The 22,769-nt window shown below is 38.9% G+C and overlaps 1 protein-coding gene across 3 annotated transcripts in view; it reads right to left on the minus strand.

Annotated features, from left to right (window-relative positions):
- The window catches only part of LOC129421333 (uncharacterized), a 58,122-nt gene that overhangs the window by 34,112 nt on the left and 1,241 nt on the right, over positions 1–22,769 (minus strand). For all 3 annotated transcript variants that reach the window (XR_012369227.1, XR_012369226.1, XM_055176785.2), the window contains exon 2: positions 18,705–20,126. Coding sequence is in view for 1 of the 3 variants with exons in the window: in XM_055176785.2 (XP_055032760.2) it covers positions 18,705–20,126 (1,422 nt within the window). In the remaining 2 variants the exon portion in view is untranslated. The remainder of the gene's footprint in view (positions 1–18,704; positions 20,127–22,769) is intronic.

Genomic DNA, 22,769 nt, shown 5'->3' on the forward strand with positions numbered 1-22,769 from the left:
AGATGACTTATTGAAAGACCTGGAAAACATCACCATGGACATATGTGTAATCAAAAAGAAAGAAGGTGTTCTTGGCGACTATGACGATATTGGAATCGTTGTTGGAGTGATGATTCTTGAGCAGCTCAAATCTGTGGCACAAGCCTGCATTGATGCTGGGTACAATCTATGTGCTTAATTTGGCGTACCCCAAAGAACTAAAATACTACTTTTTTGAAATTTTTTAGAAATTCATTATGCAGATGGATTCTAAAGCTCTCCCCAAAAATTCAAGGACTGAAAAACGTTTTAAAGGTGCAGTGTGTAAATATTAGCGGCATCTAGTGGTGAGGTTGCGAGTTGCAACCAACGGCTTAGTCCATGGCTCACTTCTCGCTTTTGAAACACATAGAGAAGGACAAACATGTCATCGTTGGAGACAACTTAGCAAAAAATTGTCCTTTAAGGGCTTCTGTAAAAAAATGGCAGCACAAAATGGCAACTTCCATGTAAGGGGACCCTCGGTGTATGTAGATGAAAAGGTCTTGTTCTAAGGCAATAAACGCATAACGGTTCATTATGAAAGGTCTTTATACACCCTTGATAATATAGTTTTGTATATTATTTTGCATTTCTGTCAAAAGATCCTTCTAAAAATTTCACATTGCACCTTTAATACTGAAATTTTGTAGCAGACATGTATGTGCATGCTCAGCATGAAATGTTAGTCCAGATGTCACAGTCTACTCTGTTTATCATTTAAGACCTGGGAATCCGTAGTTTTAAACATTTTAATAATGCTTTTAATGATTCATAACTGCATGTTGTCTGTAAAAATGTAACACTTTTTTAAAAAAATTATTATTGTGCAATGTGTGAAGTCAGCACTACTGTTTTTGACTTTTGTGCTGTTTTATTGATTCACAAACATTGTGGCCTCTTTCCATCTGTGGTCTTTTATTTTATATTTTGTGAATGTGCAGTGAGCACTTGTTTTAAACACTTGTACACACAAAGAAATTGTTATTGTACATTTGCTGACATTAAAAAATAACATTAAACTTACCACTTGGTGTATTTGCAAAGCCATTTAAGGGTCATTTTTATATATTGTTTTTAAGGTTAGTGATTGCAAACAATTTCCTTAAAAATGTTGAAAGTTAGTCAATGAAATGTGTTTATTTAAATGTAGCTAAAATAAATTGATTGCAACCACTTACCTTAAAAAAAATTATTAAATTCAATTAATAATTTTTCATCAGTCATAAATAAATAATATACGAGAATGTAGCACAATTAAATATGGCAGAAATTACTAAGCTTTTTTATACTAGGGTTACTAAATAAAATTGATTAAGTTCAACACATTTTTTTTTGCTTAAATGTAGCTTAAATAAATTGATTGTAACCGCTTACCTTAAAAAAATTGATTAAATTGAATGAATCATTTTTTTCAGTGTATTACTTACTGTGCAAATAGACCGACTGAGCAAAACTCCGGGGCTGAAATATCCCGTCTTCCTTTCCCACCGTCACCGTGAACCTGACTGGAAACTCCTTTTACTATCAGGGAAAATGTGCATTTGTGCGCATGCGCAAAGAACCAAACTAATTTTTTTAAACTGAATTTAATAAATTATAATGACTTGGATTTAAAGCACATATAATTTGCTTAAAACCTATTAATATATACTAATTAAAATCAAAAACTGAAATAAAATAATTAAAACTAGCTAAATTGAATTATGCTTCATTTAATTGGGGCCATAATCATTTTTTTTCAGTGTATGGCAGTTCGTAAACTTTCTTATAATTAAGTCTCTGAGTGAGTTCATTTATTAAAAGGAGATAGTTCACTTTTGAACAAATCATAGACCAGCGCCCCAGAGCCGGATCCAGCTGAGCCCGGCCCAGACACCGCCCAAGGTTACTGAATACCTAGCAACGCACTCAATTGAGAGGTAAAAAAAGAGTCAATAATTTTGCAGTCTGGGTTTGGTTTATCTGAATGTACATTTATATGGTGATGTGGACAATGAATTACTGAATTATATTGAGGCGGGGTATTTTAGGGAATACAGGCGGATATCAAATACAACACTACAGGAAACATACAAGCTCACCGAGAGCATTTTGTGCAATTGAGCATCATTGAGTATTATTGCACACACATTTTCATTCAATAATTTCCTTTTTTTTTTAGAATGGGAAACGCTGTCATAACCATTCACCACCCAACCAGCTTGGAACACGGGATCCCTTACATGGAGTCTGGAAAGATTGTGGACACAACCACCAGCATGATACGAATGGAGAAGAAGGATGGTGCAGCGGTGGGGTGGCCGCATTGTCTTTAAGAGAAATGTTGCTGAATCCCAGTGGACTTACAAGGTCACCAAACAGATCTCCTCAAACTTTGAAATTGGTCAGGATATAACCGTCAAAGCAGGTGATAATACTGAGGCGAATAACAAGATAGCAGCAAAGTTTGGCATGTCGTGGTCTGAAGTGCGAGAGAGTGTCACCCTCATCAGAAGTACGATTTCTGATTCTAACATCTACTCCGAGCTCTACTGCTACGTTGACTATAATGGGAAGAACAACGGGACACATCACTGGATCAAGAATGACCTGGACCTTTGAGTTATTTATGTAAAAAGTTTTTTTTGTAAAGCTGTAAGGGACTTGGCCTAGTAATCTTTGCATAGCCATTTGGCATAATTTCTGATTTCCTTAAATCTCCTTTAACAGAGGTAAACCTTAAGTTTGCAAGAATACAATAGACAAACAATGAAAAATGCTAGATTAAAATAAAAACACAATTAACATTTATTAGTAAAACATGTCCTGTAATACACACAGGTTGCTTTATATTATGAGCCTCTACTAATCCTATTTTCATTGCCACTTGTAGAGTGCTGTGAAGGATTAAACTGACAAGCTTGATGAGGACACAGTCAAAGCTAAAAAATGTAAACTAAGAAGTTAACAAAACTTTCATGCGTGCATATCTATGCCAATTTATTTCAAACATGGATAGGCAAATTGTCATTAATTATTGGTTAATTTTGTATATATTCTGTTTCCTTTTCACAGGCCTTGTGATAAAGCAGTCTTCAATTACTACAGTGTCTGAATTGCACGAAGAAGTGACCCTCACTTAAACATGTGACATAAACTGTTTTGTGTTTAGGTTAAGCTATTTGCAGGTTTATCTTGAGTTGGTTAAATTGCACTTAGGCATTTTTTTTCAGTAACTTTTTGTACAGAGAATTACATTATTGTTTGTAATTGATTGTTATATAATCATTGATTGCATATTCATAGTGTACTTTTCATTGATACATGTAATGTACAATCTGATAAAAGTAGCTCGGTATTTGCATTTCTCTGATCTTTGTTTTTTATTGTATCTCTCTGGTCAAGAGATTAATTATTGTAATGCTATTTCTCTTAGTGTAATGCTAATATATTTCTAATATGCTAAAGTACTATTAAAGTGTTCTTAAGGCACAGTAAGATTAAGCTTTAAAAATATTCTAAATGTATTTCAAGTGTATGAGAAGCGCATTTCAAATGAATTTTTGAAATTCAGAAAAAAAATGTGCATGGAGAAAATTAGTTTGAACTGAATGGTTTCTGGACATTAGGTAAATGTAAAATCTTTATTGTGAATGGTTACTTTAATTTTATTAAGTTAATCCAATGTCTCACTTTTTACAGTGTAGGTGGCTGGCAGATAGATCGTAAATAAGCTCAGACATTTTTAGTTTTAATAGTGCTTATTTCTCACTAAACTTTTACAAAATAAAAAAGCACAACCCCTGAATTTATTTTTTAATACAGAAATACTGCTGTGAGTTACCTCCGCCATATCTTGGATTATTTTTTCTAGTTTGCCTCTCACTGGACTCTCAAGTGATGTTATGCTGCTTGGCAATGAGAAACGCTAAGGCTAAGATTGGAAATATTTTTGTGAGTGTAGGATGAACAGACAAAAACACAAATTTACAATAGAAATCTTAAGACTAAATGTGTTTTGGTAGTGAAACTCTTGTATAAAAGCAATATCACATTCGTGGTCATGATCACTAGTGAGTTGTTGATGAGACTGAGCCAATTGTTGTAGTGAGAGCATTAAAGTGAATCAATCAAGACATGACAATACATATGATTACATTTCGTGGTCCAAGTTAACTTCTGTGGACATGTGACAAACATGTGACAGTAGACCCACAATAGACCCAAACTTCCATCTAGCAGAGTAGCTGATTAAAAGTCCACATATTATTGAAGGGATTATCATCAGCCTGGGAATTAGGATCCTTACACATTCTATAATTCACATCTTTAATTGTATTTGCTTTTCTCGTGACATTTTAATATAATAGGGCTTAAGTATATTTTCTGTTTATGTATCACTTCAGATTGTTTTAGTTTGCACTTTTGTAGTTCATCACCATATGACGCAAATTCCTCAAGCATTAAACCTTACCTTATCATACACTCTGCTTGGTATTAGGTATGCACCGATACCACTTTTTTGGAGTACGAGTACGAGTACTTGCATTTTCAGTACTTGCCGATACCGAGTACTTAATAAAAAAAACATGATTTAAATTTACAGGTAACAGCTTTTGTCATATAATTTAACAAAAAAAAACAAGGGACTAGTACTAGTTTTCCAGTTTGTTGTAAACTCTGCCTCTTTGGAGAACACAAGAGGCATTAACCCCTTACACACCGCTCAAACATAGACATTTCTCAGACCGTGGTATCGATTCCAGGTATCGGGGGACTTTTAACGAGTACGGGTACTTTAGAAAATGTGGTATCGAGGTTGATACCCGATACCAGTATCGATGCATCCCTACTTGGTATGCATAGTGAAGTGAAGACAATAAATAAGATAAAAATAAAAAACATCAAATTGTTGTAAAATCGTTCAAGATTGCAAGGCTGGTCCAGCATTAAAAAGTATTAGCACAAGGCGTATTCTACATTAAATAAAATGTATAATAATAAGAATAAGAATAAATGTATCAAATATATTTAATACTACAGTGTCCAATCCTGCTATCGTAGGTGTCACGAGGTCAGCTCCAACCCCAATTCAATACACCTCAAGCTCATAGGAAACCTAAAAAAATTCCCTCTGGTAAATTGTGTAACCTATTATGAGACTTAAATTGCATTTGATGATACAAAAATAATGTACCATTTTATCTTTGAAATAAACTCCGGAATGGTAATGTTAATTAATAAAGATATTAAATTGTATTAATCATTATTTCTTCATTTCTTTGTGTTTGTTATAAGCAGACAGTTATATAAAACACGTAGGCTAACGTTACTTTAGCAGGATTTGTATATTTTATTTTGTTTTGTTAAAATTAAATTAATAAATTACATGTTCTGTCATAATTTTACATTTAAAGCAAAATATTTAACATTACAAACACGCGTATTCAGAGCACGTGCTACTGCAACGCCCAAATGCATGAAACAGACACTCTCATCTCTGGAATAGCCTGCATCATTTTAATCCCGTCCGAATCCATACATAAAATCACAGACGTCCTGGGGGGACACGCTGAAACTCAAAACTGTCCGAATAGTGCTATAGATACCTAACGGCGGCGACACCCATAATTTACTTCAGTTTTTGCGAGCGTGACGTCACCTGTCAAAGACCTATAAGAGAGAGACCACAGAGGCCAACAGTCAACAGAGAGCTGGGACTAAAGGACCATTTACAGCCAACAGAGAGCTGCCGTTGACAATTTACAAGCAACTGCTACAGCCCACTTGATCAGGTAAGTTCATATTACAACATGTAAAGCGCGCCACCACTTCATATTCAAAATAAAGTGGCGTGCGTTTGTGCGTGTGTCTATTACTGCAAATTTAAATATGACTGTCACCCATCTGAATGTCGCTCAGCAACGTAGGATGACATTGAAAAATGTGCAGCGGTCTCTGTATTTTTGAAATCCTTTTTTAGAAATTAAATCAAGCATATATGTCTGTTTTGCCTGCACAAATGATTTCAACCCCTTGAGTCATTTGGGTGTTAATTGGGTACTGCGTGACGTCACTTGCAGGCAAATAACTTTAATAACATTAGAAACAATGGTGCTTTTTGCCTACACTATCGTGATACAAAACACAAATGATTCCAACTATTTTGGAGTCATTTGAGTGACTCCAGGTTTCTGTGACCTGCTATTCTGAATGTGTAGTGTGTCTACTCACGTCCTCATTTATCGTAACGTGCTGATTTGGCGCATCACCGAACCGGGTCCTTGTAGACTGTCTGTGGCGTTTAACCAGACCCAAAAGTCGCGGGCACAAAAACCACGCGCGAGCGAGATAATACAAGCGCCCAGAACATTATTTGCGTGCGGGGAAGTATGCGCACCTCCGCCCAGCGCCCACACATAGTCGCGCGAGCAAGGGTCCGAAAACTTCCAAGGCAGGAAGACTTCAAGCATGTCTTGTCCCACAATTCTATGCGAGTTAAAAAATGGTTTTTTTCCACTTTTTACACATTTAAAATTGCATTTCTAGCAAGACATTAATATTGCAGACAACAAGCTGCAGCCTTAATGTCCATTATGTCGGAGCAGGCTATTTACGTTAAAACTTTAGTCTTGTTTGATCCATGCAATAAGCTGCAAACCAAACAATAACGCCAATTTTTAAAGTATTATATATTGCAATAGCAACTGCTTTAGTATAGTCCTGTGCAAAGCTTTGCAAGGTGATATTATGTAACCATTTAAATTTTAGTGTACCTTATTAGCATTACAAAGACTGTACATGTATTGCCAAAGTATTATTCTGTACCTTTTCAGAACATTACATTTTTTTTCTTGTTTTATTTGCCATAATATGGTTAATTTTGTTAAATTATCTACATGTAAACAAACAACATGAATACCTTAAAATTAGCATTATTGTTTGGTTATTGTTTGCATAATATTTTAAAATTACCTTCTCTGACATAATGGTCATAGTAAAGCATGTCTTCTCTACCTAGATTGACTAGATACGAATTGAGAAACAGAAGACTATGTGTGTCACTGATTAAATCAAACAACTAATCACAGATACCGGGACATCAGTAAATGTCCTGCCCCCAAAGTCCCAAAAGTAATTTTGATCGAGCAAGCAGAGGTGCTTTCCCTCCGTGAATGGTGTTCTGCACGCTCGTATCTCTCGCCCACGCATTGTGTGTGTGTGTGTATAACTTTTGGGTCTGGTTAAATGCCATAGTAGACACTAACTACTTTCAGAATAGCGGCAAGTTCAAACACAACCGGCTCTACAGGAAACAAACAAGCTCATAGAGAGCCTTTTGTGCAACTAGTCAATTGGGAAGGGTTGCATAGTCCGATTTATTGAGCATCATTGAGTATTATTGCACACCCATTTTCATTCAATTTCCTTTTTTTTAGAATGGGAAACGCTGTCATAACCATTCACCACCCAACCAGCTTGGACCATGGGATCCCTTACATGGAGTCTGGAAAGATTGTGGCCACAACCTCCGACATGATACGAATGGAGAAGAAGGATGGTGCAGCGGTGGGGTGTGGTGCCCGCGTTGTCTTCAAGAAAACTGTGGCTGAATCCCAGTGGACTTACAAGGTCACCAAACAGAACTCCTCAAACTTTGAAATCGGTCAGGATATAACCGTCAAAGCAGGTGACAATACTGAGGCGAATAACAAGATAGCAGCAAAGTTTGGCATGTCGTGGTCTGAAGCGCGAGAGAGTGTCACCCTCATCAGAAGTACGATTTCTGATTCTAACATCTACTCCGAGCTCTACTGCTACGTTGACTATAATGGGGAGAACAACGGGACACTTAACTGGATCAGGAATGACCTGGACCTTAAGGCTTCACACGAGTGGGCCAAAGACTCAGAGATGATCATTGACATACAGTTCTAACTGAAGCGTTAACATTCAGCAACAACTGTATTATAGCTTAATATTCTAAAACAAGGTCTGTATCCAGCCTTCTTATTAGTGATTTTAAAATGATTTTTCACAACTGCACTTTACTGAAAGTGTAAGCAAACTATTAGTTAGATCAATAAAATGCTTTGGGATTCTGTGCATGCAAATAATTAAGTTCTGCTATTTTATTTTTCCTATGTTTATCATCATCATCATTGTCTTCTTGTGTCTGCAATAGAGTTATTGACAACATAATAAAAGACGGAACACTGTAAACCCGAATAAGTTACCAGAACTCAAAAACTTGATTAACTTACTGTAAGTCAAAAAATTTTGGAACCTAAAAGGTTGGATGACTTGCCACTTGTACCTTTTGATACCACTTAAAGTGCTCATTTAGCTCAAATATTTGCAGTTAATTACTTAAATGTTTTCTGCTAAGGCAACTAAATGATGATTTAAATATGATTTAAAGTTTTGAGTTTTCAAAGATCAACTGGTTATTTGAACTAATTGTATTCATAAATTTGAGAGTTTAAGAAGAAAAAACACAATTGTATATATTGATATTTATCTTATATTTATTCTTCATATTGACCAGACAACTAATCAGTCAGGAAAACAATTAGTAGTCAAAAACAATTATAAATAATACCAAAATTAATAACTTCCCTTGTAGCTATAAAATAATAACACTTTGGCTTTTCTGGCTAATTCGTCAGTAACGTAACAGGGCAGCAATTTGGTAGCCTGGGTTTCCCCATACTGCCTTGCACGCAAATTTATTCACGCTGCAAGTCTAGCATGGAAACTATGGACCTTTTTTGCCCCTGAAATAGGGAACCAATCACAGAACGGGGAGGGGCAGCAAGATGATGACGACGTCTATGTGACTGAAGAAACTTATGTATGGTAGTTTTCACCACTGAAATCAATTGAAGGTTCTAGACACTGGCCCACCAAAGGATGTCCGATTAGAGACTAGGCGAAGACTGTCAATTTCTGGGAATAACCCTTTTATTGTTACCACTCAACTGATTTCTATGGATGAGTGTATATTAGTGTGTGGTTTTCTATAAACAAAGATAAAAATATATACATAAGTACAGACATAATAATATGTTGCCAAATTAAATACAGCAATGATACTAACACAGTGAACTATAAACAGATAAACTGTTTTAGACTTAAACCAAGACTGAATAACAGCGACATATAGGTTCCATATTATAGAGCTCACTCGCATCTGAAACCTGACACCTTGTTAATGGTCTCGTGCAGCTGGCGCGAGGCTGCTCTGTCTACACTCGGTGCGCCGGCGCATTGCAAACAATTTACCTAATAAACTTAATAAAATACAACGAACATCTAAATATACTTTTCACGTTAACATTAGTTATTACACGTATGAATAAACTGTATGAATAAACATAAACTTATACACTTAACGTTACATCATGCACGTGAACAATTTAACATCACTGTCGCATTTATACATGATTAAAACTCTTAACACACATGTATTTAAACATGACACACTTACGTCAGCATGTACGCACAACACTTCATCAAACCGGCAAATGCACGTCTTATTAATTATACTGCAGCAAACTTTGATAATGTCTCCGCATCCTGCTAAACTCCGCTGCTGTCTCTGTGAGGGCGGGGTAGATCACTTGCGCTGTTACCTGAACGCTGATTGGTCCAGGCAGGATAACGCGTGCATGTGTGTCTCGTTGCATAGCGGACAAACAGAGAGTAAATGGAATATTAGTGTAATATATAAAGCCGTTTTTACAGCCGCCCCCATATTTCCGTGTGAAATATGTACATATATAAAAGGCTTCTATGCTGCTGTGAAATGTATTGTTATTCTATTTAGTCAGGAATTGCAGTTAATTGTATAAGCCGTGCAACTGGTCTGGTGTATGTTTTGTCCCCCACCTTAACTCTGGCTACCCTCACTTTAGTATCAGCTCCAGGGATGATTTCTTTGACTTGTCCCACCGGCCAAAGAGCTCTAGGTAATTGGGGGTCGATAATCAGTACAGTAGTACCAAGTTGGATGTCTACTGAGTCCTTCTGCCATTTCTGACGATTCTGAAGACCGGGGAGGTAGAATTTAAGGAAACGTTTCCAAAATTGGTCTGCAAGGATCTGACTATGACGCCATCGACGTCGGCTGACCAACTCAGACTGTGGGTATATTGTCAGAGGGAGCGAAGCGTCTGGCCGCCCCATCAGGAGACAATTTGGAGTAATTGGGTCTGCATCTGACACGTCCGAGGAAGCATAGCCCAGTGGTTTTGAGTTCAAGATTCCTTCAATCTCCACAAGCACCGTTTGGAGGACCTCAAAGTGTACTGATTGAGCTCCTAGAGTTACCCTGAGGGCATTTTTCAGTGAGCGGATTTCTCACTCCCAGCAACCTCCAAAGTGCGGGGAGTTTGGAGGGTTAAAATTAAATTGGATCTGTTGACTAGCTAATTGTCTTTGCAGTTCTGGGACTAAAGCTACAAATGCTTCCTTTAGTTCCTTTTCACCTCCCTTAAAATTGGTGCCTTGATCTGACCACAGCTCATGGGGTTTCCCTCGTCTTGCTGTGAACCGTCGGAGGGACATAAGAAAGGAGTCTGCCTCGAGACTATGCAGAAGGTCAATATACACTGCACGGGTGGTAAGGCACTTGAATATAATTCCCCATTTTTTCTCGTTGCGACGACCTACTTTCACTACATAAGGACCAAAGCAGTCCATGCCTGTTGAATAAAAGGCAGGTTTAAATAGGCGTAGCCTGGCAGGGGGGAGGTCTGCCATTTTTGGTACTTCTGGTTTTTTTCTCCATTTTTGACACTCAAAGCATCCTCGCTGCCAATGTTTTATGGCTGCTCTGCCACGAAGAATCCAGTATTTCCGGCGAATTTCAGCAAATACCCTCTCAGCACCTGAGTGACAGAGTTTTGAGTCATAGCTTTGTATGATAAGATTAGTGATGGGATGTTTAGGGTCAAGCACGATAGGGTGTTTACTGTCTGGATCAAGATATGGACTGTGCCGTAGACGTCCGCCCACTCTGATTAAGCCTATCTCTGTATCGAATTCTGGGTCTAGATCTCGTAGGCGGCTATTACGAGCAAGGGGTTTGCCATTCTTTAGTAGTTCAAAGTCAGATGGGAAGCATTCCTGCTGGGCTTGTTGCAGAACAGTCATCTCAGCTGTTCTATAGTCGCTGGCTGTTGGGCTACTGTTCGCCGCCCCGTGAAGAGCGGTAGACTCTACTAGCTCCTCAAAGGTTTTAAACTGACTAAAATCTGAGAATGTAAAGCAGGCTAAAGTACAGGAATCCTTTTTACGTACTTCAGTATCATCTATGGCCACAGGGTTTGGACATTTTGGCCACAAATTAGATGGATCTTTTAGGAAATTTGGTCCCTCACTCCAACGGCTGCTTGTACCAAGCTCCCAAAGGCTCTTACCCCTTGTGATGTCATCAGCTGGGTTACTTACTGAAGGCACATATCGCCAGCTGTGTGGTTCAGTGAGGTCTTGGATTTCCGCCACTCGAGTACCCACGAAAACCTTAAACCGACATGAGTCAGACTGCAACCATGTGAGGACAGTGGTGGAGTCAGTCCATAAGGTGATGTGTTCTATGCTCAGGGTTAACTCTGTTTGAAGTACTGTAGCGAGTTGAGCCCCGGTAAGAGCAGCACACAGTTCCAAGCGAGGAACAGATTGTTGTTTTTTGGGAGCTACACGTGATCTTGCTGTTATGAAAGCTACCTCTACCTCCCCATGCTGATCCTCAGTCCTGAGATATGCAACTGATCCATATGCACGCTCCGAGGCATCGCAGAAGATGTGTATTTCTCTTTTACTCATCTCTGTGTCTTTCAAGGGACTGGAGTAACATCGAGGGAGGTTTATATGCTGTAATGATGGTAGCTCTTCTTGCCATTCGGTCCAAGTTTGCAGTAAATCACTGGGCAAGTGTGGATCATCCCAATCACGTTTTTTGTCCCACAGACGTTGCACAATAATCTTGGCTCGTGTGGTATAAGGAATGAGATAACCCAAAGGGTCATACTGACTGGCCAGAATCTTGTAGATATGTCTCATGGTTGGGTCAGTGCTTCCTATGGCCCGGTATTTGTAGGAGATAGAGTCAGTCTCCTGGTTCCAGAGGAGTCCCAGAGTGGATTCTTGCATGTTTGTTCGTTCTTGAGAAATCCAAAGCTCTGTACTGCCAGAAATAGCCTCTGCTGGAAGGTGACTTATTGTTGAGAGTTTATTGCTGGACCACTGTCTCAGCTCAAAACCTCCATCTGCCAGTACATTCTTGATTCTGTCAACAAACTGTTTCGCTTCTTCTGTTGAGGTGAAACTCTGTAGACAATTGTCTACATAGAAGGATTTCAGGACAGAATGGCGGATGTCATCACCAGGTTGGCTATTGTCCAGCACGTGTTTTTGCAGGGCAAAGATAGCACAACAGGGGCTGCATGTGGTGCCAAATGGCAGAACTTGCCATTCATACACACTGGGTTGTTCCTGCAATTTTAGATCTCTCCAGAGGAACCGCAGTAGTGGTCTGTCTTCTGGAAGCAATCTTATCTGGTGAAACATTCCTTTTATGTCGCTGCTGACGGCAACTGAATGTTCTCTGAATCTGAGTAGAACGGCAAGTAAAGATGGGCCCAACACCGGTCCAGGAAGCAAGTACTCATTTAGAGATGTACCCCGGTGCTGGAATGAGCAATTGAAAACTATCCTGTTCTTCTCATTGTGCCGCACCATATGGTGTGGAATGTACCAGGAGTATGCACGTCCTGAATCTTCTGACTCAACATTATGTGCCACTTTGCTCACATAGCCAGCATGATCTAATTTTGAAATTTCAGCTATATAAGCGGCTGCTTGCTCTGGATTTTTTGTCAGTCTTCTCTCAGTAGATCGCAACTGTGATAAGACTGCTTCTTTTGGTGCTTTCATTTCGGGCATGTTTTTAGCACGCAAGAGGGGAGTTGCGTATCGCTTGACACCATCCACATTGACCCTGACTGTTTTAGTTTCTAGAAGTTCCACTGCCTCCTGGTCCCTTTTTGAGCGAATGCAAGCTTTTTCGCTGTGCCATGGTAGGACATCCATTTGCCACAATTTCTCCACTTGTTTTTGGAGATATGATTGTGGGGAGGAGACTGAGGTAAACAGGCATTGTTGATCAGTCATCTCTAACCGCATGTGTTGAACCGGACCCTGTAATGTCCAGCCCAGACGAGTTTTTACAGCAGCCGGTCCCCCTGGTGGGCCTAGCCTCACCGGTTCCACTGGGGTGATCAGATGGAGAGACTGTGAATGAGACTGTGGCACCACTGAGTACTTGCAACTCCTGCCTGACTGTTCGCAGTGGGAGGTCCTCAGGCTGACCTTTGAGGCCAAGCTGTTGAGCAGCATTGTGGAGGATTATGGTCCTTTCAGATCCATCATCTTGGATAGCGTATGCAATCATCCTACGTTTCCCATTTCTAAGGATCACTTTGCTGATTTTCAGTAAAACCTTCCGATTGGCTGGGGGTTTATGAATGAGCAGAATTTCGTTCATAGTATTCAGCAGACAGGAGTTTGTTGCCTCTGATTGCTCTACAGTGGGATTCAAACTCTCCGCACCCTTGAGACTGATGTCATGTAAAACCATGAGGTGTCGACTATTGCACTGTTTGCAACGCATTTTGAGGTTACACTCTGCTGACTTATGAGTTCTACCACAGCGCCAACATCTGTTGTTATCTTTCACCCAGCTTCGCTTTTGATCAGCAGTGAGCTGCTTGAAGTTGGTACAGTTATTTAGCGAGTGTTTGCTCTGATCACAGTATGGACAGTAGGGTTTCAAGGTAGGTTTTGAAGATGAAGCTGAAGGTGTAGACTCTGAGCTCGCTTTTTCTGTGCCCAGAAAAATTGTGGTGCCTTTAGTGGATGTCTTAGGCGCTCTCATCGTCTCTCTGTTCCGTGACACCGGGGCTCTACGGTTGTCGACTGCAAATCTTGTGCTATCCTCCTGCACCTCAATTTCAAACTCCAGCCAGTCTGAAAGGTCCAACAAAGTAGGAATAGGCACACTCTGAGGATGTGCAAACCGCCTGAAGCCTGATCTCAAATCATGTGGCAACTTCCCCAGCAATCGTGAAACGTGTGAGCCACACTGTAGCTCGTAGCTGCCATCACTTCCTAACTGCTCCAGCATGCCCACCAGTGAACGAACTTTGAGAGCAAACAGTCTAAAAGCCTTTATATCCCCGCTGGCTATGTTTGGACCATCCATTAATTCTGCAATGCGTTGCAATGCCAGTTGGTGTGGTTGACCATACTGCTGGTTTAAGGCGGCCATTGTCTTGGTGTAAGGATATTGTGAATGGCTATATGAGTCAGCAATGAGTAATGCCTCCTCTACTTTCAAATGGTCCATTAGAATCTGGAATTTAAATCTTTCAGTTGCTTGAGCAGGTAGGATGTTGTCCAGAGCAAGTTTTAATCGTGCAAACTCTCTTGGGTTAGGGTGCACAAAGTCAGGTATTGTGGGGGCTGGACCTCTATACATCACCTCTTGCTCAGGTGGGGGTGATGGGCTGTGTGGCTGACATGGTATTCCATAATCTTTGGAGGTGCTATACGGGTCCCACCTTGAAGTGTGTCTGGATGTTGGATCTTGAGAGTCATCCTCTACTGATGCGTGAGCTCCTTGGGGTATGTAGTATGGAGAGGGACTTAATTTAGTTTGTGGGGCCACCGCTGGCGTTGAATGTTGTGTAGGCACTGTGAGCCTATCCCTCTGAGATCTGAGACTCGGTACTGGTACAGGTCTGAAGCTTATATCATCAGACTTGGCATAAACGTGAACACGTGGTGCAGGTATAGGATGTTTTGGACTATGCTGCCTTGAAGGGATGATAGGTGAAAGAAACTGAACAGTACCATGTTGCTGTCTCATCTGAATTTGTAATTGTTTCATTTGTTGTTTGAGTTCGGTGAGCTCCTGTTCATATTGATCATTTTTGCTCTGAAAGGTGTCCCTTTCCTGCTGTACCATCTGTAGAGTATGCTGCATTTTATCATACGATTTGCGCATCTCCTCGTTCTCCCTTTTCAGTTTTTCTGATCGGGATTCCCACTGTTCTTCATCTGACGATCGGTGCGGACTGTCAAAATCAAACTCTGGTAGGTTTGGGATATGAGGAGCTGCATCTTCTTTTTCTGTGCATTTAGCCCGTTGGGTTGAAGACGTGAGTGGTAACATGGGTTGTGAAACAGCTTTTGGGAAATTGAAACCAGTAAGGTCGTAATCCTCATATCGTGCGGGAAGAACCATTTTCCTTCGGACTCGCACATTTGGTTCATCCTCTGTATTGTGTGACATCTTCTACACCTTTTGTAAGTCAGTATCCGGCTCGAAGGACCATGAAGAAACTTATGTATGGTAGTTTTCACCACTGAAATCAATTGAAGGTTCTAGACACTGGCCCACCAAAGGATGTCCGATTAGAGACTAGGCGAAGACTGTCAATTTCTGGGAATAACCCTTTTATTGTTACCACTCAACTGATTTCTATGGATGAGTGTATATTTGTGTGGTTTTCTATAAACAAAGATAAAAATATATACATAAGTACAGACATAATAATATGTTGCCAAATTAAATACAGCAATGATACTAACACAGTGAACTATAAACAGATAAACTGTTTTAGACTTAAACCAAGACTGAATAACAGCGACATATAGGTTCCATATTATAGAGCTCACTCGCATCTGAAACCTGACACCTTGTTAATGGTCTCGTGCAGCTGGCGCGAGGCTGCTCTGTCTACACTCGGTGCGCCGGCGCATTGCAAACAATTTACCTAATAAACTTAATAAAATACAACGAACATCTAAATATACTTTTCACGTTAACATTAGTTATTACACGTATGAATAAACTGTATGAATAAACATAAACTTATACACTTAACGTTACATCATGCACGTGAACAATTTAACATCACTGTCGCATTTATACATGATTAAAACTCTTAACACACATGTATTTAAACATGACACACTTACGTCAGCATGTACGCACAACACTTCATCAAACCGGCAAATGCACGTCTTATTAATTATACTGCAGCAAACTTTGATAATGTCTCCGCATCCTGCTAAACTCCGCTGCTGTCTCTGTGAGGGCGGGGTAGATCACTTGCGCTGTTACCTGAACGCTGATTGGTCCAGGCAGGATAACGCGTGCATGTGTGTCTCGTTGCATAGCGGACAAACAGAGAGTAAATGGAATATTAGTGTAATATATATAGCCGTTTTTACAGTGACACAACAAAACAGTTTTGTTTATCCAACGCGGGAGCAGACGCAAAGTTACTTTTCAATGCAGCCTTAGATAATGTTTTAAGTAGTTTTGAACACAAGTTTATTTTAAAAAGAGCATCTTTTGGCATTAAACAATTTGATATCCAAGAAGGATGTTTGGAAATGGCAAGACATGATAGACACTGAGTTTTATAGGACCAATCTGCTAGGCATCGTCGTAGACTAAGTACAATTAACTTATAAATGGTAAGTGATATTTATTAATATCATATTGTCATTATGCCTGTACTGTGGTTGTCACAGTTCCACTAAATTGTGTTGCTTTTCAATATCAATATAAAGCTCGGTTTAGTTGTATAGCTTTCAGCATGCACACGTACCGATAAAAGTTGTTTTTATAATGCTTACCCCACATGCTTCTTTCAGATGAGTTTCTACATCAAGTCATTCTTAAGGGTTTGCAACCTGGGTGACAGTTTACCATTTTCTAGACCAAGAAAATCTTTTGAGTGAATTCAAAAGTGTTGGTCAGTGTTTGGGATAGCTGAGGTGTAGTGCATATCAGTTCAAAGATTACCAGGAAGGCATCGCCAAGCAGTCACTTTTTTGGTAGTGAACTAGACTTGTGTTATGGTCACTGTTGACCGTAAGGATTATCTTGGAATTTTACTTTGAGTCAAGTTTATAGTTTTGACGCATATTTCAAAAGCAGATGAAAAAATTTGTATACCAACATGTGTTTTGCTTTGGTATTTGTACTGAATCTCAGTGCAATATGGATTCTTTCTTTGAGGTTGTTCTACATATAAACATGTCTTAAAGAATAATGACTAAATCAGGGGCGGACTGGACATCTGGCAGATCGGGCAATTTCTCGATGGGCCGACGTACTTTTTGGGTCGATACCTCTCATAATATTTTTGTCTGACCAGCCCATACATCGCGCATCGCTGCCCATTTCTTTCTTTTTCAAGATGTTCTTTTCTGCATTTTCAAGATGTTTTTTCAGCATTTTCAAGATGTTTTTTCAGCATTTTCAAGATGTTTTTTTCCGGACAGACCAGCCCATGAGACATCTAATCAGCAGTCCACTGGTTCTTTTTTATTTGACATTTGGCTAGCCCAATCACAGCTTAAAAAACCTTTTCGGGCTCTTTGGGAGCATGCAACATTAATGTACATCTGTAAAAATAAGAGACGAGAAATAAGCGAGTGGACGTACGGTAAGCAGACCTGCTTTTAAAACACTCACAGGAAAATAAGTCACCAAGTGTCCCAACAAATAATGAGCCAGTGTCCTTAACTTACCAGTTTCAAACGGCATTTTTGAGTTCTTTTAAGGGGAGGAGAGACGCATTGAATGATAAAGAGAAAATGATTGCTTTCATTGCTTTATTTGACAAGTGTATTTTAATCATCACACGATGTGACATTACTGCGGTACTCCCTCAAAAGTTTACATCCAGCTCTGATCTTTGAAGCGATTATAGCATAGGAATAATCACTTCCCATTGGGATTCACAGAGTGATTTACTAGCTAGGAAACTTATTGAGACACACAGAAAGTGTTTAAAAACAGCGTTTGTGCACATGGATGTGTGCGTTGTGATCCTCCACTCTGGTGGCAGCTGAGATATGAGTGAACATATGGCTCACGTATTTAAAGAAGCCTCCCTCACTAATTCTAAAATGACCAGGTGGTGGTGGAATGATACAAACGGTTTAGCGATTACTAGCTGGGTTTCCATCCAAACGTAAGCAAATGTTTTTAAAAATTTGCTAAAATAAAATGCAGAAATGCGAATTAGGTGCATTTCCAATAAGTTGTTGACGGTGGTGTTTGTAACCTAGTAACCAACAGTAAACAAAACAATGTACCAGTGGTAAATGGAGACAGGACTGCATTTTTTATATAAACTGCAACGTTTTAGAAATATTGTAAAAATGTATTTTATAAAAACAAGTTTCACCAATGTAATCTCTTATAATTTTATTTGCAATTATGTAAAAGTAAATAACATGGCTGGTTTATTTATATCAGCAGGTCCCCAATCTATTGTAAACAAAAAAAATAATATCCATTATTTAAAATACCAAAGTTCCATGTTTTGTCTTAGTGTTACTTTTAAAAGTAACTTTTAAAACATTTACTGTTTTATTTTACAAATATAAAGTGCTTTATAGGCTATAGAAAACGTGTGCAACTATTCAGGTTAATATTGTGCAACAGGTATGCTATTTTCTGCAATAAAAATGGTCTTAAATGAATACCTTCTTAATGAATAAAGAATTATAAAATAGTGCAAGTAATTAAAGTGTAATTTTATGAAACGTATAATTAAAGACAATAATGATATAAACATGTCTTTACTGTATGATTGTACTGGATGTTACTTTACTGTATGGACATCTTGAGGTCACAAAGATTTCTGAGGTACTCATCATTATCTACATAACTCAGAGCTTCCTCATAGCACATAATGGCTTGACGATTCTCTCCTTTTTCTTTGTGAAGGAATCCTAGTATAGCATAAGCTTCACCATCCTGTGTGTTTTCACGAATACGTTGCTCTGCAATCTTTCTCAATCTGTAATAACTTCTCTTCCCTTCAGGTGAATCTGGGCACAACTTCAGGCATTGCATGTAGTGCTCGATAGCTAAAGCTTCACATCTTTTGCAGTGCAACTGGAATTCAGCATAATAAAAACTGACCAGGTATAGATCATCATTTTTCTTTTTGGCTGTTTTGAACGTCTTCTGAAACAACTCTTCAGCGCGTGAAATTTCACGCCGTTCACCATAATGCAGTGCAAGATCACTCATTGCAGGAATGAAGTAGGGCGCATGGGTGGTAGCCATTTCTAAATGATAGATGATCTGATCACGAATCTGTTGAACCTGTGATGTTTCAGTGTGGTGATTTCTTTGCAGCAGTTGTATTTTTTTTATTTTATAGCAGAGAGCTAACTGATAATGTATGCAACTTAATTTGGGTGACTGCTCAAGGGCTTTGCTAAACAGATCAATAGACCTGTCCACACATCCGTTTATCCTAAAGAATTTTCCAGCATATCGCATGACGTGTGGATGATCTGGAGATCTTTCTAAAGCTTTCTCTACTAAGATTTCAGCTTCATCATATCTCCTGTATATAACCAGTCGCATTGCTAAAAGGACTTTAAGAACATCATCATCAGGATTTATTTCAATGGCCCGTCTCAGCTGATTGATTGTGGGTGAATTCTTAATAGTGAAGTCATCAATCTCTGTCCGAAACAGAGCAATGGCATAGCCAGCGTTGCACTCACTATCTTCTGGTTCCAGCTCCAAACGCTTCTTGAAACATTCTTTGGCTCGCTCGTAATATTTGCGAGCAAATTTAAGAAAGGTCCATCCCTTCTCACCAAGCACCTCTGGAACAGATGAAGCCTCAGTTGAATGTCTTTCATTTATCATCTGTAGTTTCTGCAGGTAACTTTCACACTCTGTATAGTTCTTCATGTGGTAGTTTAACCAGGCAAGGTTTCCATAGGTGACAATGAGAGTTTTGTGAAATTCCTCTTCATGGTGCTCTATGTAGAGCTTCACAGATGTCATCAGATTGTTAAGTGCTTCTTCCTGAAACCCCTCAAGAAATTTTACATATGCTAAAGCACAGTAAACACGTGCAAGTGCTTCTTTTTTTCCAAAATTCAACTTAAGCTGTTCTTCCAGCCTGATGAGAAGATCAACTAGATCTATGTCTTCTTTTATCAGAGCCCAGGTAAAGTGACATTCCAGCTGGTGAAGTTTTGGTTTTAAAACTATTTCACGATCCATACTGATAAAGAAAGATCAGGTAAAGAAATGGGATTTATTTATGAGACATTAATAATTTATTCAAATAAGTATTAAAACCAAATTAAAGCTGCAAGCAGGAATAAAAGGTACCTCACACTCGAAGCGATCATCCAATCTTTGTCATCCCTCATTATTAAAAAAAAAACTGTTTGGTTATCTTATCGTTTATCATAATCAGTGGTGTAGTGGTGTCTGGAGAAGTGGGTTTACTCTTAATTTATGCCCCCAGTAGAAGTGGGTATACCCCATGCCATCAAATAAAGAGGTGGGTATACTCCGTATACCTGCGTATACCCTGCACTACATCATAATGAATACAGTAAATACTCGACTCTGCTTCAATTTTTTTCTCATGTTTCTGTCAAATATTGAAATGTAATATCCAAGCACTTAGGAATGATATTCTAATTTTTGTAAGTCACATTTGCTAAATAATTCAAATTAACGGTAACGCAGCACATTGATGCTAAAATAACAATAATAATAAAATACACAGACTATGAATACAATGAATGCAATAACATTTTTTTTCTGCCATTGTAATGAAAAGGACAATTATTTTGTTGCCTGTACAGCAGCAGCTCACGCATTGTTGGTTGCTTGGTAACTGCCAAGTTAATAGCCAAACATGATTAAGCGATTTAAGATTTCCTAACTAGAGATCATAGATATACACTAGATGTCGCCTTGGTTACGGCAGTTCATTGGACCGAATGCGTCAACTAGAGCCGCCATCTTGAAACAGGGGAACCCCGCATCAGCGTCATTGTAGGCAATGGTGTAACAGAAATAAAATCATCGTCATGAACGCGATTTTCTTGTTTTTCTTTTGGTTCGTTTCAAAGCATTAAGGAAAAAATTTAAGTTTTGATTTTATGAAAATTTACTTTTTCTAACTATAATGCAGAGGCGATTCTAGGGTTAGAGCTTTAGGGGTGCTGAGCACCCAATGAGCTCCGCTGCCACCACCCGCTCTTTTTTCCTACAGAAACCAATAATATGTATATTGTAAAATAGCTTTCATTTTAACATTGGTTCAACTAACTCCAAAATAAAGATTTTTTGGAGACCTTTCAGGCATGAAAATGGGTCAGGGGTGAAAAAGATGAGAAGAATCCGGGAGCATGCTCCCCCTTAGAATTTTTTTAAAATTACATATTTTAAAGCATCAATCTGGTGAGTTTTCAGATGCATTTTTTGCCAACCTTTTTATTTCTAATTAATGGTGAGCTAGCACATTTTTGCCATTAATGCCATATTAAAGTCTCAGGACAAAAGGTGGGCTACACCAGCAGTGTGGGTATGGCTTTATGTGAATATACAGTGTATTGTTTGCCTTTGTCGAAATGACAGATCTCCTAATTTATAACTTTTATGCCTACAACATATGGTAGGTTTATTAATAGTTTGTTAATTTGCAGCTTTTCTTTTAACAGTCCTTTAATTGAACCATTACCTTTACTATATGTCTAAAACAAAACACTTGTGACTCCTGCACTAAGGATTAAAGACGTTATCACCTTCATATTAGTCTACATGTGACAAACTAAAAAAATATTTATTGTCTAGTTTGATAGTCAGACAGTTAGTGATTTCACACATAACTTACCGGTAGCCTACTGGTGGTATACAGTGATATGTAGTTTGTTTTCACTCTGTTCCAAACGCCATGTTTTCATGACGACTGACCAGAAAAGACGCACGTGATGTCATGTTTACATGACTCCCGATTGTTAAAATAAGTCTCAAATTAACGATAAATCATACAATAAACTTTAACAACGGAGACACACGTATGCAACTACCCACTGAGACGCACTGCATGCGTCTTGCGGAAGAACATTGTAACCGGCGCTACTTCTCTCCGTTTAAGTCTATGGGCGAGTCACCCAGGTACTGTGCTACTCCGCAGCGCGCGGGTACCCGCCGGACTTAAATAATCCGAAAATAAACACTTATTATACGTGTACCATGGTGATTCATTATAAGACAAAAACACGACTTGAAAGATTGATTCGTGGTGTACTCGCTCATTATAAACATAACGTAAACATTTTGTAAGATTTGAACAAAAAAGTTGCATCACAACACTATCTGATTCTCACTCTGCGTGTGTTTCACGCTGAATGACGGACGGGCTAAGCGATGCAGGTACAGAGAAGTAGAACAGGATGACACCATTTGCTAAGCGGGGAGGTTTTCGTGTTCTACCTTATTATATATTTTAAACCACAAACTACGGAGTATGTTTTGGACATTATTTAACCTGGTCAAAGACGAACGAACATTTTAGAATAATTAAATTTCTTGCCCCAAGTTTTAGGGGTGCTGAGCTCCTTTTTAGGGGTGCTGAAGCACCCCTAAAAAGGGGCTAGCCTCGCCCATGCTATAATGCATAGTGCTAGTAGCCCTAACATCCATACGCAGCACAAAAGTCCGGCATCGTCCATGAATTCGAAGTACAGGTGGAGATAGCAGCTTTACCTAGATACTTCCTATGACAAGACCCCTGTTCTAAGATGGCTGCGGTTTTGACGACATCTAGTGTATATATCTATGACTAGAGATGAGATTCAGAACTGTTAATTAATCAGCAAAGTACTATCTTTTGTGCTAATGGGAA

This window comes from Misgurnus anguillicaudatus, chromosome 4, assembly GCF_027580225.2.
Source record: "Misgurnus anguillicaudatus chromosome 4, ASM2758022v2, whole genome shotgun sequence".
Classification (NCBI taxonomy): domain Eukaryota; kingdom Metazoa; phylum Chordata; class Actinopteri; order Cypriniformes; family Cobitidae; genus Misgurnus; species Misgurnus anguillicaudatus.